The following is a 17,270-nucleotide window of genomic DNA, read 5'->3' on the forward strand; positions in this document are numbered from 1 at the left end:
ATGTGTTATCATTTGATTAATGGGATCACATCATTCGAAAAATGATGTGATTGACATGACCCATTCTGTTAGCCTAGCACTTGATCGTTTAGTATGTTGCTATTGCTTTCTTCATGACTTATACATGTTCCTGTAACTATGAGATTATGCAACTCCCGTTTACCGGAGGAACACTTTGGGTGCAACCAAACATCACAACGTAACTGGGTGATTATAAAGTAGTACTACAGGTGTCTCCAATGGTACATGTTGGGTTGGCGTATTTCGAGATTAGGTTTTGTCACTCCGATTGTCGGAGAGGTATCTCTGGGCCCTCTCGGTAATGCACATCACTATAAGCCTTGCAAGCAATGTAACTAAATGAGTTAGTTACGGAATGATGCATTACGTAACGAGTAAAGAGACTTGCCGGTAACGAGATTGAACTAGGTATTGGATACCGACGATCGAATCTCGGGCAAGTAACATAACGATGACAAAGGGAACAACGTATGTTGTTATGCGGTTTGACCGATAAAGATCTTCGTAGAATATGGAGGAGCCAATATGAGAATCCAGGTTCCGCTATTGGTTATTGACCGAGAATAGTTCTAGGTCATGTCTACATAGTTCTCGAACCCGTAGGGTCCGCACGCTTAACGTTACGATGACAGTTTTATTATGAGTTTATAAGTTTTGATGTACCGAAGTTTGTTCAGAGTCCCAGATGTGATCACGGACATGACGAGGAGTCTCGAAATGGTCGAGACATAAAGATTAGTATATTGGAAGCCTATATTTGGATATCGGAATGGCTCCGGGTGAAATCGGGATTTTACCGGAACACCGGGGGGTTACCGGAACCCTCCGGGGGTTAATGGGCCTTAGTGGGCCATGAGGGAGAAGAGGAGGGCCGACCAGGGCAGGCCGCGCGCCCCCTCCCCCCCTAGTCCGAATAGGACAAGGAAGGGGGGCGGCGGCGCCCCCCTTTCCTCTTTCCCCTCCCCCCTTTCCTTCTCCACCAAGGCAAGAGGGGGGAATCCTACTCCCGGTGGGAGTAGGACTCCTCCAGGCGCACCCCTAGGGGGTCGGCCGCACCTCCCCCTCCCTCCTTTATATACGGGGGCAGGGGGCACCCTAGAACACGCAAGTTGATCTTCAAGATCGTTCCTTAGCCGTGTGCGGTGCCCCCTCCACCATATTCCACCTTGGTCATATCGTCGCGGAGTTTAGGCGAAGCCCTGCGCCGGTAGAACATCATCGTCGTCACCACGCCGTCGTGCTGACGGAACTCATCCCCGACACTTTGCTGGATCGGAGTCCGGGGATCGTCATCGAGCTGAACGTGTGCTGAACTCGGAGGTGCCGTACGTTCGGTACTTGGATCGGTCAGATCGTGAAGACGTACGACTACATCAACCGCGTTGTCATAACGCTTCTGCTTACGGTCTACGAGGGTACGTGGACAATACTCTCCCCTCTCGTTGCTATGCATCACCATGATCTTGCGTGTGCGTAGGAAATTTTTTGAAATTACTACGTTCCTCAACAGACCCAAATGCAAAGACTTGACAGCAAAATAAGTAGACAATTAATAGCGGTTAGTTCTAGACATATTTGTCCACGAGCCACTTTAGCGATATAACCAATGACATTGCTATATGTCGGTTAGGCCAATTGGATTGGGGTTGGGGGGCGGGAGCCTCTCACGCCGATCAGACTTAAGTAGAGCGCCTCATCGTCGCAACAAGGCTGTCAGAACCTTTCTTTCTAAGATTTCGTGCTATTGGATTTATACCAACCTACTACAAAAAGTGGTGTAAGTGCATTGAAGGGTTGTCGATGTCAATGAGAGGGTGATGGATGAATACGAGACTGCAAAGTTTAGCAAATTCATTGGTTTTGGAGAATTGTGGTATTGTATTTTAAAAAAATGTACTAGGCGAACTTATATGAAGAGATCAATTAGCAAGCAATATGCATATAGCGAAATGGTACTAGCTTCATGCAAACAAATATATGCTACACCTCATTTTCATACCCCCTTAAATATCGCAAAGAAAGATGAATGGGCGTAGCTCAGTTGGTTAGGTTACTTGTGCTCAAACAACCCATCCGAGCTCGAGTTTTAGACTAGACATGGGTGCTCGTATTTTCCTAAATTTATTCCAAACTTTTCAACAATGTTTGTTCAATGAAATACGAGTATCCGTTGGTTACATGTGCCTCTGGTGACTTTGCCAATATGAAGATTTGCCTCCTCAGTCTCTCATAAATGATCATATGGTATGGTATGTGTGTAAGCACTCATAGGGGTAGTGTGTGTATGTATGTATGTTTTGCAAAAAGTAATCTAAAAAAAGTACAACATGAACATGATAAACATTGTGCTAACCAGGAAAAGTCATCCTCCATATGTCAATCATTTGCCCTTCCAATTGCTAAGTGTTATCTCGAACTGGTCTTCTATCCCTTTCACTGGCGCGGGCGCCTGCTCCTCATCCGCGTCCTTCATGGTAATATCTGCCATGGCCATGGGGTCGCCCTCCTCCTACTCTACAGAGCTCGAAGATTGGCCCCAATGCGTGCCTCCACGCCACGGACCTTCGTGCGATTTGGTTCCAACGCCATGAAAACGGTGAATGATGGACTACGATGCGGAGGAGTGAGAATGGATGGTTGAACAGCGGCTCCGGTGGTGGGAGAAGTGCTTGGAGGGGTAGGGTTTTGGGGTGTGGCGGGCCGGTTTAAATAGCCGGGGTAGGCGGAGCGGCAGGTTGAATGTGGGTACCAGCCTGAGTAGGCTTCTCGGTTGTTATGCCGATGTGAATGTCGGGTGGGTGGACGGCCTGCTCTCAGCAGTCATGTCCGCTCTGACTGGCATGAATGTCGTGTAGATAGAGGGTTCTAGAACGAACGGACGCGGCGAGAGAGGGTCTTTTGGGTGGGGCCGTGTCGTCGGAGTCCGACATGGCCGACACTCAAACTCCCCAAACCTTCTCTGTTTGGTGTTGGTTTTGCGGGATTTTGGACGTCCGGACCTGTCCGGACAAGTTTGATGACCACTGTTGGATGGCTAAAGTGTGTAGACGATCCGATCCGGACATTTGCATGAGGTTTGGTGATCCACGCTAAAGCAAAACCCTATATGTTCTACCCGCAAAGAGGGGGGGGGGGGGGGGGGGGGGGGCCGGGGGCTATATGTTCTGTTGTGAGATTAAACGTAAAGTTCTCGCAACTAATTGTAGGTGTTTTTGTTTCGGTATACTTTAAATTAAAGGGTGTGGCTAGGTCTCAGTCGACTGAGACTTAACCAAGTCTAAGTCAAGTGATATAGTATTCAAGAAGAAGAAAAACTGAAAAGAATTTTTTGCACGAATTTCCATGCAAAATCAGAGGAAGATACTATCGACTGAGGCATAACGAAGTCTAAGTCGACTGAGACTTAGCAAAACTGTAAACTAAAATCACAACAAGAATTATGAAGAAGGGGAGTATTTTTGAACGAAAGGAGTATTATCGTTACACACAGGGACGAATCCAAGGGGGGACGAGGGGGGGCTAGACCCCCCCTGACGATTTTGTTTTTACATAATAACGATCAAACTTTTGGTAAAAGCAGGTGAAAATAATGAACGCATGGCTAACTTCGCCCCCCCTAACCACGTGAAGTGCAAAACTGTAAAGCCCATCTATAGCAGGCCCCTGCAGCAGCCCACAACAGGAAGACGAAGGACGTAATTAGCGTCGTTTTCTTTCCTTTTATTTACTTGCCTCCGATGCTATCGCTAAGGTATAGCCGCCGTCTAGGGCAGTTCCGTATTCAGCGCCATGCAATTCCTAAATCAAGATCTGATTGTCGAAGGGGGCAAGACGATCCAATGGATGCACGGACGGCCGGCCGGCCGCACAGCTAGCTCGGCGATGAGGCAAGTAATTACTCTCGATTCTCATTCTCTTTACTTCATCCTTGGCTTATATTTTGTAATTAGATTAATCTGTACCTTTAGAACTAAATGATTGGGACAACACAAACTGTATACGTAAAATTGTTATTAGGAAATATTCTTGAGTCCTGACCAATGAGATAAGATTTTGCATTGTTTATCCCTTAGATTTATTTCATTAGCATGTGAATTACCCTTTGTATTTCTTATATGTCAACTTTTAGTAAAAATGAAATTGTTCAAAGCCACCACATGTTTTGTTCTTTTGATGGAATCTTTCATTAACCTAAGCCACGATCATCTTTGCACAAAAAAAAAAATCCAGTGAGTCACCACACGGAAAACCTTGCCCCCCCTATGTTAGAATCCTGGCTCCGTCCCTGGTTACACATGTCTTCTGGACAAGACAAGAAGTGGCAGCAGGCATCAAAGATGAAGCTCTCCGTCTGCCCGTGCTACGTAGCTGTCCAGCACTGTCCACTGAACTTGATCCTCTGCATTGTTCAGCAACGTGAGGTACAGCTGAAGGAAACTGGCCATATTCCAGCAACGGCGAGCAGTTGAGAAGAGTCCGGAGACAGCATCCGATCAGAGGCCACTCCGTAAGTGCAGCGCCAGCAAAACAGCGACATTTGAGAATCATGTCGAATCACGAAAACCTATCCATTGATGTGCTCTACTCACGTTGACGCAAGAGGGGTTGTAAAACCGTAGACGACGTTCTAGCTGGTCCCATCACTACCACTCTAGCTTGACGCCATGTATGGATACACGGCAGCGGACACGGCGCCCTCACCAATCATCTATACGGCCAGCGGCGCACGCGCACGTTCTGGTACTTCCTCTTTCGCCTTCCGCCGGTAGCCGCCCCCGCGGCAACGTGGAGCGGCCAGCCTCGATGCGTGCATGCGTGGATCAACGGGTGACGGGCAGCAATGGCGTGGACGAACAGTGCGCGGCCGTGAGACGTACGTGCTGCTTCCATTGGGTCACATGCACGCATTGCCATCCGGGAGCAATGGAGGATCGCATGCAGGACGAGTGGACGGGCGCACACCGGAACCGAGCAAGTGACGGGCGCGCATGAGTCACGCTCTATGAAACAGCCACTGACGCCGACAGGGGCTCCGGTGGCGGTGCCGGTGCGTGCGTGGCCCAGTGGCTCTCGCGATCGTCCCAGATCCGCCTTTCGGAAGGCCGATCGCGGAGACGAGCGGTTTGTGGCTTGCTGGCAACGGCGATACTGCGGGATTCCAGATCAAATCAAAGGTGACGCCACTTGTCCCTACCCAATGTGGCCTGTTGCAGTTGCAGCCCTCGACGATGTGACGTGGAAGGCAATGATATATTTCCGAGGTACATATATGGAGTTTCTTTCTCAGTGTTGCTATACACACGACACTGGGTAGCCGATTTGCGCACGATCGCACTGATCCGGCCGTGCATGCGTTGGACAAAGTGGAGGCCAGCGGTTAGATCACGCATCGTCCAACGTTCGGCTGCTATGTATCGGCTGCATAGTAGTTTCGTTTCTTTCTTGGTGAGGTAGTAGGAGTAGTGGCGGTTCGCGATGCGAGTGCATGCGGACATGTGGGTGGATCCTAGATATAGCCGGAGATGGCCATGAGCTCATGAGGCTGCAGTTTTCCATTGCCTAATTCAGACAGGCAGATATATGCCACAGTGGCGCCACTGCCCACTGGTGGTACTCGAAGCTGCTGGCCCAGCAGCTAGAGTGGCCAAGTGGCCATACATCGGCCGTGAGCGAGGTACTGAGGTGCCATCCATGTCCATCCTGGGTGGCTGGATTCCTGGCCATATGCCTTCGACGTTCCTGAGGCGAGAGTGACGCCATGCAAAGTTACTTTCAGGTCTTGCAAGTTTGTTTTCCTTACATTGGTCTTTAAACGTTTTAACAGTCTTTTTTTTCACGAAGAAACTTTCGATCCATTCATCTTCAATCATGGCAGTACAACGAATATCAGAAATAATAAAAATTACATCTAGATCCGTAGACCACCTACCGACGACTACAAGCACTGAAGTGAGACGAAGGCCCACCGCCGTCATCGCTCCTCCCTTGCCGGAGTCGGGCAAAACTTGTTGCAGTAAACAGTCGCGAAGTCGCCGTGCCAAGGCCCCATAAGACCAGCGCACCAGAACAGCAACCGCCGCCGATGAAAAGTTGTATAGACCGGAAGAATCCAACCTGAAAACACACGAACGTAGACAAACGACGACCTGATTTGGGCAAATCCACAAAAGACAGATCTGTCGGAGACACAACTCCACACTGCATGCCCACCAACGATGCAGACGCACCACCAGAACGGGGGCTATGTGCGGAGAACCTTATTCCGTCTTCAGAGAACCGCAGCCATCTTGTCTTTTTGAGCAGGACACAAACCTTAACAAAACTCGAAGGAAAATCTAAAAACGAAGCTCTCCCACCGGCAAAGGTCAGGATCCACCGGAAACCATGGCCCTAAGGCCACCGGAGATAAGGCGGACCGGCGGCAGTGCCCACGGGAGGCAAAGAAACCCTAATTTCTTTTAGCAGTCTTTTTTCATAGTCAATCAATCTGACTTTATGAATTAAGTGTAAAGTTATGAGAGGTTAGGTCTTAGGTGGTCGCTAGGAGGGGGGGGGGGGGGGGGGGGGGGGTGGCTCTTGCTGTTTACTTTCCTAGTTGTAACCAAAGACATTGTGGTTTCTTTTAATAGAAATTGGAGAGGGAGCTCTTTTTTCAAAAGAAAAATGTATAAAGTTATGGTAGATTGGAAAAAGAAAAAGACAAGGAACATTAAAGGTCACAAAGTTACCTAAACATGCTCTCAAGCTCCGTCAATCGTTTCGCAGTGTTGTTCTGAGCATCCTATAGTGAGATCGTACAAAACCACGGCCGTACAAAAAAGACTAACCTCAAATATAAGTCAAAAGCCCCTATTTAAGAGCTTTTTTTGGCTTTTAAGCACAAGTAAAAAAGCTGAAGCATAAACAGGGCCTAAATAGCCGCGTGAGTAATCCACCGTAAGATGTAGAGCACTTTAGTCTGGGACACATCCACTTAAAGCAGATAATCGAGTCGTTGCTTCATTGTCAGGATACTCCATGAAGAGGACTATATGATGATGATATCATAAATACTCCCTCCGTTCCAAAACAAGACACTTATTTTGGGACGGAGGGAGTAATACGTACTCCCTCCGTCCGAAGTATTTTTGGACGGAGGTACTTCGGACGGAGGAAGTATGAGAAATCAAAACACCATTAGCTCTTTAACGTTGGCTACGAAGATCATGTCAGAATGGGGATGGATCCAGGAGAACACTTATTCCACACAAGAGAACCTCCACCGTCGAGACAATGTCGCTGAGGAGACACAAAGCTAACATAGAAAGACTTGATCCACTCTGAAAGCAAACATGTGGAGTTGTCCCCCCTGCTTAGAATAAGGAAAAGAAAATTTCTTCAGCAAGATATAGGTCAAGCAGAGATCGGGGAGCAACTAATCAACGAGCGCTCCTTCAGGAGCCTCACAACGATCAGCGCCACTTGGCGTGCTCTTAGCCATTGGCCACGTGTCGTGTTCAGAGCGCTCCCTCCGGATTTTATTTTTTCGCACGCGTTTTCGGCTTTTTAAACGGGTTTTTTCCGGGGGTTTCGACGTTTTGGTTTTTCACCGGTCTTCCTTAGCTTTTCGACAAAAAAAATTAGAAAAAAAATTGCGCAAAAAAACGCATTTTCTTTTTTTTTCCTTTCACGAGAGTCACGGTTTTACTTCCGTGAGAGGTACGGTTGTGTTTTCGCGAGAGTCACGGCCGTACCTCTCGGAAACGAAAAAAAACGCGTTTTCTTTTTCTTTTCGCAAGAGGCACGGTTGTGCTTTCGTGAGAGTCACGGCCGTGCCTCCTCGAAAATGAAAAAAAAATGTGCTTTCTGTTTCTTTTTCTATTTCATGATTGAAGATCTCGACGCGAGAAATCCAACGGCGAAAGCGGTTCGAGATTTGGATGCACTGTTTAAGAGATAAAACGTTTTGAATAAACGGATCTACGGAAAAAAAAACTCCGAGGTTGCGACAAATGGTGCACATGCAGCACGCCACTTGTCGCAACCTGAAAAAGTTAAAGAGATCTTCACAAGGAGTACTCCTTAATTAGTGATTTTGCAGAGATCCTAGCCAGACACCTTAATTAGTGATTTCGCAGAGATCCTAGCCAGACATGGATGACCAATAGTTCTATGGTGCCAACTCTACTGGGCCGGGTTCATTTGTTACAAACGAATTCCATTTTTTATCAATCTGGTGAAAAATTTGCTAAATTCATTGGGTTCAACTTACCCCACTGCCTATAAAGGTTACTCCGTCCAGCAGAGACGAATCTGAATCTGTTGAGTACAGGGAAGAAGTTAGACCAATAGTCTTATGGTGTCAGCACTATTGTACTGGTTCATTTGTTACAAATGAATACCATTATTTACAGATTTAGTGAAGAGATTGCTCAATTCATTGTATTCACTAACCTTACAGCGTATAAGGCGCCTCAGTCCCCGTTAGAGCAGAGAATAAATATCTTACTAAAATCCATATCAAACCTTGAACTTGCAGTGGTAGTCTAAGGGCCTGTTCGGAGTCTCACCACTCCAGAACTCCACTCCAGGAGCGGGGGTAGCTTTAGCTGAAAATAGAGGAGTTGGGAAACACCCGCTCCGCAGATCCTCGTATTTGTTGGAGCGGGCGGACTACTGAACGGGGCCTAAGTTGAACCTCGGTCTCCTGATACCTAAAATCAGCACCCTAAACATGATAATCTACAAAGCCTATAGACATTGGCGGTTGAAGAGGATGTCACTGACGAGAGCGAGTGATGGGGAGCCAATTTCATGCAGTCTACATCTTTATGGGCCACCCAATTAGCAAAGCCACTCAACAAGCCCACGATCAAAGTGAGCTAGCTAGCGAAATGCAGGCTAGCAGACGCAGAAGCTACAACAGTGTGTCAAGTTTTTCAGACACATGGAACAAGCAACAAGAGGCAAAAGTAAACCCATAGCAAAGAAAGGGTAATAATAGATGGCAACCACTTGATTCAAAGCAGGGAAAAGGGTCATTTTCTAAACATGCAACACAATATCGCTCAAAATCTATAAATCCACAAGATCTGACTTAACATCATAAACGGAGTAACATCATAAACGGAGTAGTACAGAACAAGTTGCAAGACACAGGATATCGATAGCTTGGTATTGTTCCATCCTTGAACGAGCATGGAATTACAGCCTCCTTCCTCTTCTACCACCCTTCCGGCGAGTGCTGTCAGTTGGAACCGGGGTAACATCCTCTGCTCAACACAAAAAAAAAACATCATGGATTAATCCACTGTATGATATTAAACTAAACTGGAAAATGTAAGGTTCAAATCAAGGAAACTGGCATCAAAGGCAAAACTAAATCAACATTGATCATAACATAATATATATATGAACAGAAAGGACAAGCAAAACATCAGTCCATATCAAAACCAAGCCAGCCATGTGACCGGACGATTTCAAGAACCATTGACTACCAGACAGAATTAGAAGACAAGCCTTGCAAATGCTATGTATGGCAGAATAGTTTATCCCAGAAGCAAATGAGATGAAATGGCACGGCACAGCATACACAAGGGCATCACAGGCTTACCAATGCGTCCAATCTTCATGCCAGAACGTGCAAGAGCTCTAAGCGCAGCTTGAGCACCAGGACCTGGAGTTTTTGTCTTGTTTCCACCAGTAGCACGGAGCTTAATGTGCAGAGCAGTAATTCCAAGCTCCTAAACAGGGGGGAAAGATCACCATATGTATCAGTGGAGATTCATCAAATTTGACTGCCACCATACTTGATCATGCAACAGATCAAATTTTTTTAGTACCTTGCATCTTACAGCAACATCCTGAGATGCAAGCATAGCTGCATAAGGGGATGATTCATCACGATCAGCTTTCACCTTCATGCCACCTGTAAAATGCAATTATTTAGTACAAATCCCAAATTTATAAGACGTAAAAAAAGAAACTGATAGATGTTGAGCATCACAGAAGAACCGACGGTCAATCACTCTTTAGTGTCATGGCAGATGCAAGATTTAACTAAAAAGGTATAAATAGCCAAGAAAAACCATTCAATCCTTAGTGAACCCAGTTCACTTCAACCACCAAATAAGAGACTACACACAGAAGATTCTACTACTATATGTTATATTCAAAAGGACATCTGAAATGTTCTGAAGATACTGTACAGCCAATATCTAAAATCTTCAAGTGCAACTTAAAAGTAATCACAAACGAAAGCATGTTCTTCCAACATTTAGACATCTCCATTTTAATTGACAAAGAGTTGCAAGGGTGTAGAACTCAGCAGAAGCAAGACAGAGAATCTGCTTCATACCGACCATACATCACAAGAAACTGAATGGCAAGATGAAGACACCTGTAAATGAAATTGGAAGTTGAGGTCCAGAGAAAAACTCTGCAACTTAAAAGTAATCACAAACGAAAGCATGTTCTTCCAACATTTAGACATCTCCATTTTAATTGACAAAGAGTTGCAAGGGTGTAGAACTCAGCAGAAGCAAGACAGAGAATCTGCTTCATACCGACCATACATCACAAGAAACTGAATGGCAAGATGAAGACACCTGTAAATGAAATTGGAAGTTGAGGTCCAGAGAAAAACTCTCTAGAGCCTCATATGAATCTTGCACAGCAATGACTCGACACACTCCCACAGAACAAAAGGGAGGCGATCTTAAGGGCGGTGCTTACAAAAGGTTGACAGGATCAAAAATGAAACTCAATAGGGAAGACAGCATGATCAGAAGAGGTCGTTCATAAGTAAGCAAGACAAATATAGCTCAACAATCTCGCTGAAGTTTAACCTATGATAACCTCAAATATTAACCAATAATTTTCACATAAATAGAAGACGGCATCCAGATCCCAAACTGAATAGTCAACTAGTTAACGGACAAGGACATTTGGCACAGATACCCTATCAAGTTTCTGCATGAATCGATTCCGTTAAATAAAAAGGTGGGCATTAAGTCATACTGACAAACAAAATACCAATACTACCTACCAAACAAGAATGTTGGTTCAGTGAAATGTTTTTTCAAAGAACCAGCCATCGTGCTGATCTTTTAGATACAACTACAGGAGTGCCAATATGCACTTGGCTCAGTCAAATATAGCATATCAAGCATGTTCACTTCCAGAATTTAGGCAGCTCCATCTTATGTTACAAAGAGTTGCAGGAGTGAAGAACACAGCATGAGCAGTGCATAAAGCAGCTGCCGCCTGCTGACTACATACACTACGAGAAACCCAATGAAATGATGGAAACAGCTCGAACTAAAACAGGAAGAGAGGAGGTTCCGGAGAAGAACTCTCCGGATCCTCGTTTTCAATCTTGCATGGCTATGACTCGACACGCTCCCACAGATGAAACGGGAGGGGATCTTAAGGGCCATGCTTACAAAGCAATCTAAAAACCTCTAGGTGATACCAAATCGTGAAACTTGACTATATACTGTTCCAGACGAACATACATCTACCAGTACGAGACGATGCTTATTAGAAACAAACATAACACCTAGTATACATCAGCGACCACGGCTTGCTCGTAAAGGTTAGCATAAGAATAGATGGGATTACCGGTGATGCGGACGAGCGTCTCCCTCCCGGACAGATCCGTGACATGCTGCGACAGCGAAGCCAGATGTGGCAAGAGTTTCAGGTCCGCGGTGCAAACAAAAAAGCAGCAAGAAAGGCGGCGTGTCCTTGGGATCTTACGATGAAGGTGTCGTTGAAGGAGGCGAAGATGTGCGCGACGCCGAAGACGTGCTCCCCCTCGCGGACGGCGGGGCCGAGCGTCACGTTCTCCTCCTTGGGCTCGCGGGTCTTCTTCCTCCCTGACTGCACGAACAGACACAGCACCGGATGATGCCCAGATGGATAAGCACAAGAACCAAGTCTACAGCGAGTTGACGGGGAAGGAACGAGCGACGAGGCGTTACCATGGCGGCGGCGGCGGCGGCGGCGGCGAGAGGAGGAGGAGGCTAGGGTTTGGAGTGGACGAGAAGATGACCTGCGGTGGGGAAGTGCAGGAGTGGGCAAAGATAAAGCCTCCCGAGAGTGGGCCGCCCCCGGGTTTGGATGCGTGGGTCGCCTGGTTATACGGGCTGCATTTTGCGCTGAGCTCTCGGACCATACTGGGCTTGCATGACTCAATATTGGGCTAAGGGTGCGTGTTTGTGTGTACCGCAACCCGGGTGTCCACTCATTTTTCTCAAAAAAAAAAGGGTGTCCACTCATCATGGGAGCAGACGATTTGCCTCAAACACTTAGCGAAACCATCATCAGAAAAAGAAAAGAAAAGGTTGTCTCTCTCACTTTCATCTTTCTTTTTGAAAAGTTTTGGGTTCCCCTTTTTATCTTTTTGTTTTAAACTTTATAAAAGCACTCAACAGAAATAAATGACTCTCTAAAACTTCTGGGTTGTCTCCCTGGCAGCGCTTTCTTTAAAGCCATTACGCTAGGCATAAGGTGCTCAAGTAATGAATCCACCCGGATCCTAAGGTATATCAAAGCCAATTTGAATTAGCAATGATTTAGAATTTAGTAGTGAGCACAAAGCAACATATATCAAGCAATGACGAAGTCTAAATCTCTTCCTATGCATCGTCATGTCATACAAGAACAATTCATGCACATCAAGTAAAGGATAGTATAAGAAGTTTCTTACAATTTTATCGTGTTCGAAACATAGAGAGGCGGAAATGTAGTTCCTCTCTCATAATAATTGCAAGTAGAAGCAGCAAGCACATGCATATTATATTCACCAAAATTATCATGTGCAATGGTAAAAGGCCACCCATCAATATTATCCTTAATAAGTGCAAACTTCTTCGATATAGTGTAGTTTGGAGAATTCAAAAGGATAATAGGACTATCATGTGTGGGTGCAATAGGAACAATTTCATGTTTAACATAAGGAACAATAGCAAGTTCATCTCCATAAGCATAATTCATATTGGCATCTTGGCCACAAGAATAGCAAGCATCAAGTTCATCAAAAAGGAATATTTCAAACGAATCAACGGGATCATAGCAATTATCATGGCATTCATCCTTCGGTAAGAACGAAAGGGCATTAAATAATGTATATGAGTTGGAGAGTTACTCTCATTAGAAGGTGGGCACGGGTAGCTAATACAATCTTCCTCCTTTTGTTCTTCGCTCTCCTTATCATCTTTTTCATCCAATGAGCTCACAGTTTCATCAATTTCTTCTTCCATAGACTAGACTCCGGCAAAATATTAGTCTCTTTTCGGAGAGCGGAGGCTTTCTCAATAAATTCATCAATATCATAATTGTATTTATAATTCTCATAGCAATATTTAAGGATAACTAAATTTTCAGGTCTATAAATTGAATCATCAAAATCGTCAAACTCTTTGAACAAAGATTCAATTTCACATGCACCCTTAAAAGCAGCAAATTCTTCTATTCGTTCCACATTATAGTAATCATATATACCTCTAGCATAAGAAGTCAAGATTTTATTATCATTAAATCTGCATGAAAAGGGAAGGTGTGGAGCCTTCATCCTAGAGCAACAAGTATAATCATATCTCAAGCATAGTCGGCGAGCAACCAATGCAACATATGAATTTGATCCCATAATAGTTTTCCTTTTTGAGTCAAGCGATAATCCATAAAGTATTCACGTTGATCCAACGTGTCTCCCATTATATAATTGAATGGGGTTTTCTTAGGATTATTAAAGTAGTGCATAATATCTTTCACATAATGAGCATCGAAGGTTTTATGAGGTTCCCCATCTCCATTAGTAGCAATTACACCCATTTTTTTGGTGTTTCGTGTTCCATATCCATAACTAAAGATAGAGAGCAACTTAGAACAAGAAATAAAAACTACTTAGTGATAAAGCAAACAAGCACGCATGAGAATATTCATCCCACGCTATAACTCCCCGGCAACGGCGCCAGAAAAAGGTCTTGATAACCCAAGTATAGGGGATCAATTGTAGCCTCTTTCGATAAGTAAGAGTGTCGAACCCAATGAGGAGCTAAAGGTAGAACAAATATTTCCTCAAGTTCTATCGACCACCGATACAACTCTACGCACGCTTAACGTTCATTTTACCTAGAACAAGTATAAAACTAGAAGTACTTTGTAGGTGTTGTTGGATAGGTTTGCAAGATAATAAAGAGCATGTAAATAATCTAGGGGCTGTTTAGATAAACACACAACTAAGTTAGTTTCAGTAGAGAGCTTTTTGTCACAAGAAAGTTATTTGTCCCTAGACAATCTATAACTAGACCGGTAATCATCATTGCAAATTTATTTGAGGGAGAGGCATAAGCTAACATACTTTCTCTTCTTGGATCATGTGCACTTATGATTGGAACTCTAGAAAGCATCCGCAACTACTAAAGATCATTAAGGTAAAACCCAACCATAGCATTATAAGGCATCAAGTCCTCTTTACTCTCATACGCAAACAACCTACTTACTCGGGTCTGTGCTTCTGTCACTCACGCCACCCACCATAAGCAAATCATGAACATATTGCAAACCCTACAGCGGAGATCCCTCACGCTTGCGTGACACGGAGAGCACCATAGGACAGCAGCAATAATAAAACATGCAACTCAAACCAATCACGATCATCAATTAACCCATAGGACAAAACGGATCTACTCAAACATCATAGGATAACCATACATCATTGGGAAATAATATATAGCGTTGAGCGCCATGTTTAAGTAGAGATTACAGAGGGTAAAAGAGGGGTTACACCACTGCATAGAGGGGGGAATAGTTGGTGATGACGGCGGTGAAGTGGTTGGTATAGATCGTTGTCGCGATGATGGCCCCGGCGGTGTTCCGGCGCCACCGGGAAAGAGGGGGAGAGAGACCCCTTCTTTTTCTTCCTTGACCTTCCCCCTAGATGGGAGAAGGGTTTCCCCTCTGGTCCATGGCCTCCATGGAGGCGGAGGAGCGAGAGCCCCTTCAAGATTGGATCTCTCTCTCTCTGTTTCCTTCTTTTTCTGCGCTCCCTGATTCTGCCCTTTCACCGTTTCTTAAATTCCCGGAGATCCGTAACTCTGATTGGGCTGAAATTTTAACATGATTTCTATCCGGATATTAACTTGTCACTACAAAAAAATACACTTCCGTGATGATACATGTTTTTCACAGTAGGTCACGTTTTTTGTCTTGCATGTACATCCATGACGATTTTATGACAGAATCAAGATAGTCATACATGTGCTATCGTAGAAGTGTTCCATGACATTACCAAAATCATCATCACGGAAGTGTCCACTTCCATGACGATAAATGACGCGTCATGAAAGTTCTTTCGTCAAGGGTGACCGACACGTGGCATCCACCGGTACGGGTCGCCGTTAAGCTATCGAGTCCGGTTCTACATCCGATAACCTGTTAACAGCCCGGACCAATGAGGATTTCCGACGTGTAAAACACTAGCCGGAGGAAACACGTGTTGGCTCACTGTTGGGATAGATGTCATCCACTCATTAGACATGAGGCGCCTATGATAGGTCAACACGTGGCACAGCCCAACAATGGCCCATTCCGGTGAAAAAGGCCGGCCAAGTAAAAATTAGCAGGCAGGCCCATATAAGGCCTACTCGTGTCAGGTCCATCTAAGCCCACGGCCCATACGAAATGTGCCAATTCGTCCCGTCAACGGCCCGTTAAAGATTTGACACCACTGCAGCCCATCGTCAGTTTGAGCCCGTTAACAGCCCGCTATATATTTGGGCTCAATATCGGCCCGATGTGATTTCGGCCTGTTAACGGCCCATTCAAGGGATGGGCCAATTTTCAGGATGTACATCTTTCGGCCTTTTAGCGACCCATTTAAGTGTTGGGCCAATTTCCGGCCCGGTGTGTCTTTCAGCCTGTTGACGACCCATAAATGAGTTGGGCCATTTGTAGTCGGACCTTAGTTTTGGCCTTTTAACGACCCATTTAAGTGTTGGGCCAGTTCCTGGCCCAGTGTGTCTTTCAGCCTGTTGACGACCCATAAATGAGTTGGGCCATTTGTAGTCGGACCTGAGTTTTGGCCTTTTAACGACCCATGCTCTTCATGGTCCAATACCAGCCCGGTTTCTCTTTCGGCCTGCTAAAGGCCCACAACACAGTTGGGCTATTTACAGTACGACCTGAATTTCGGCCTCTTAGCGGCCCATGCTCTTCATGGTCCAGTACGAGCCCACTGTCTCTTTCGGCCTGCTAAAGGCCCATAGTATAGTTGGGCCATATGTAGCCCGACCTTAGTAACGACCTGTTAACGGCTCGTGAAATCAAATGGGCCCACCTGTTGCTCGCTTCGATGTCGGCCTGTTAACGACCCGTGAGGTAAGAGGGCCGACCATTAACTTTTGGCCTGGTAACGGCCCATTAACTTAATGGGCCCACTAAAGTTCGTACATGACCCAATTAGATAATTTGAGCCCATTACGACGAGCAATTATGCACAGGACCAAAACCGATCAAGCAAAGGTACGACATACAGGAAAAAATGTTGCACATCCAGCATATATTACAGGATATTACATCCACTGGGCAATCAAAGATTGATGCTAGTGTAAATAAATGAACAGAACCTAACGATCTACAACGTCACAATCTGCAACCTCAGCGCGGATGACGTCCATAAGCATGTGGGCAAGTTCTTGCTGCTTTGTTACACTATCTCTAAAAACATTGATCAGTTGTTGTTGCGCATGAATGTGCAGCTCTGATTCCTCCACCATTTTCATCATTTCTTTAGCCATTAATTGGTTCACAAACATACATTTTTCCGTTGCATTCGAGATAGAGGAATCTGAACAGATTCAGATGGCGATTTTGGTAGGCTTGTATTATTGATAGTGGAGAGTGTCTGGACCACTGCACCATAACATAAATTAGGAGGGGAACCGAACAGATTAATCATGAGTTATTGTCATATTACCTGGCCTAGATTTATTGGAAAGAAACAATGGGGTTGCCTTGCTGTTTTCAGAGTTTGTCTTCTTATCTTCAGCAGCCTGCACCAAATTAACACACTAGCATTGCTATCATTGGCCAGGTCAGATAATAGGAAAGCAACATTGACACAATGAATGTTTGGCCAACTAGACCACACAAGCCTACACCAAATTAACACAATATGGCACATCTATCATCAGCCAGGTAAGGTAATACGAAAGCAACATACTAAGAAGACTAGGCCCGTAAGGGTTTGATTTACCTGGTTTTTC

General features: G+C 45.2%; 1 protein-coding gene across 1 annotated transcript; it reads right to left on the bottom strand.

Annotated features, from left to right (window-relative positions):
- Positions 1 to 8,981: 8,981 nt before the first annotated feature.
- LOC123045410 (40S ribosomal protein S14) lies at positions 8,982 to 12,134 on the bottom strand. The gene is made up of 6 exons (XM_044468461.1): positions 11,985 to 12,134; positions 11,761 to 11,883; positions 11,623 to 11,668; positions 9,843 to 9,928; positions 9,614 to 9,743; positions 8,982 to 9,272 (listed from the first exon to the last, which is right to left on the bottom strand). The coding sequence occupies exons 1-6, from the start codon at positions 11,985 to 11,987 to the stop codon at positions 9,205 to 9,207; spliced, it is 456 nt and encodes a 151-aa protein (XP_044324396.1). The 5' UTR covers positions 11,988 to 12,134; the 3' UTR covers positions 8,982 to 9,204.
- Between the last annotated feature and the right edge of the window lie 5,136 nt (positions 12,135 to 17,270).

Source organism: Triticum aestivum, chromosome 2B (assembly GCF_018294505.1).
Source record: "Triticum aestivum cultivar Chinese Spring chromosome 2B, IWGSC CS RefSeq v2.1, whole genome shotgun sequence".
Taxonomy (NCBI): Eukaryota; Viridiplantae; Streptophyta; class Magnoliopsida; order Poales; family Poaceae; genus Triticum; species Triticum aestivum.

Bases quoted from the DNA above. Each gene is read 5' to 3' on its own strand.
- LOC123045410 (XM_044468461.1), bottom strand. The intron at 11,669-11,760 runs GTAAGATCCCAA...TCGCTGTCGCAG, and splicing joins CCTTCAACGACACCTTCATC to CATGTCACGGATCTGTCCGG. The intron at 9,929-11,622 runs GTAATCCCATCT...TGCATTTTACAG, and splicing joins GACGCTCGTCCGCATCACCG to GTGGCATGAAGGTGAAAGCT.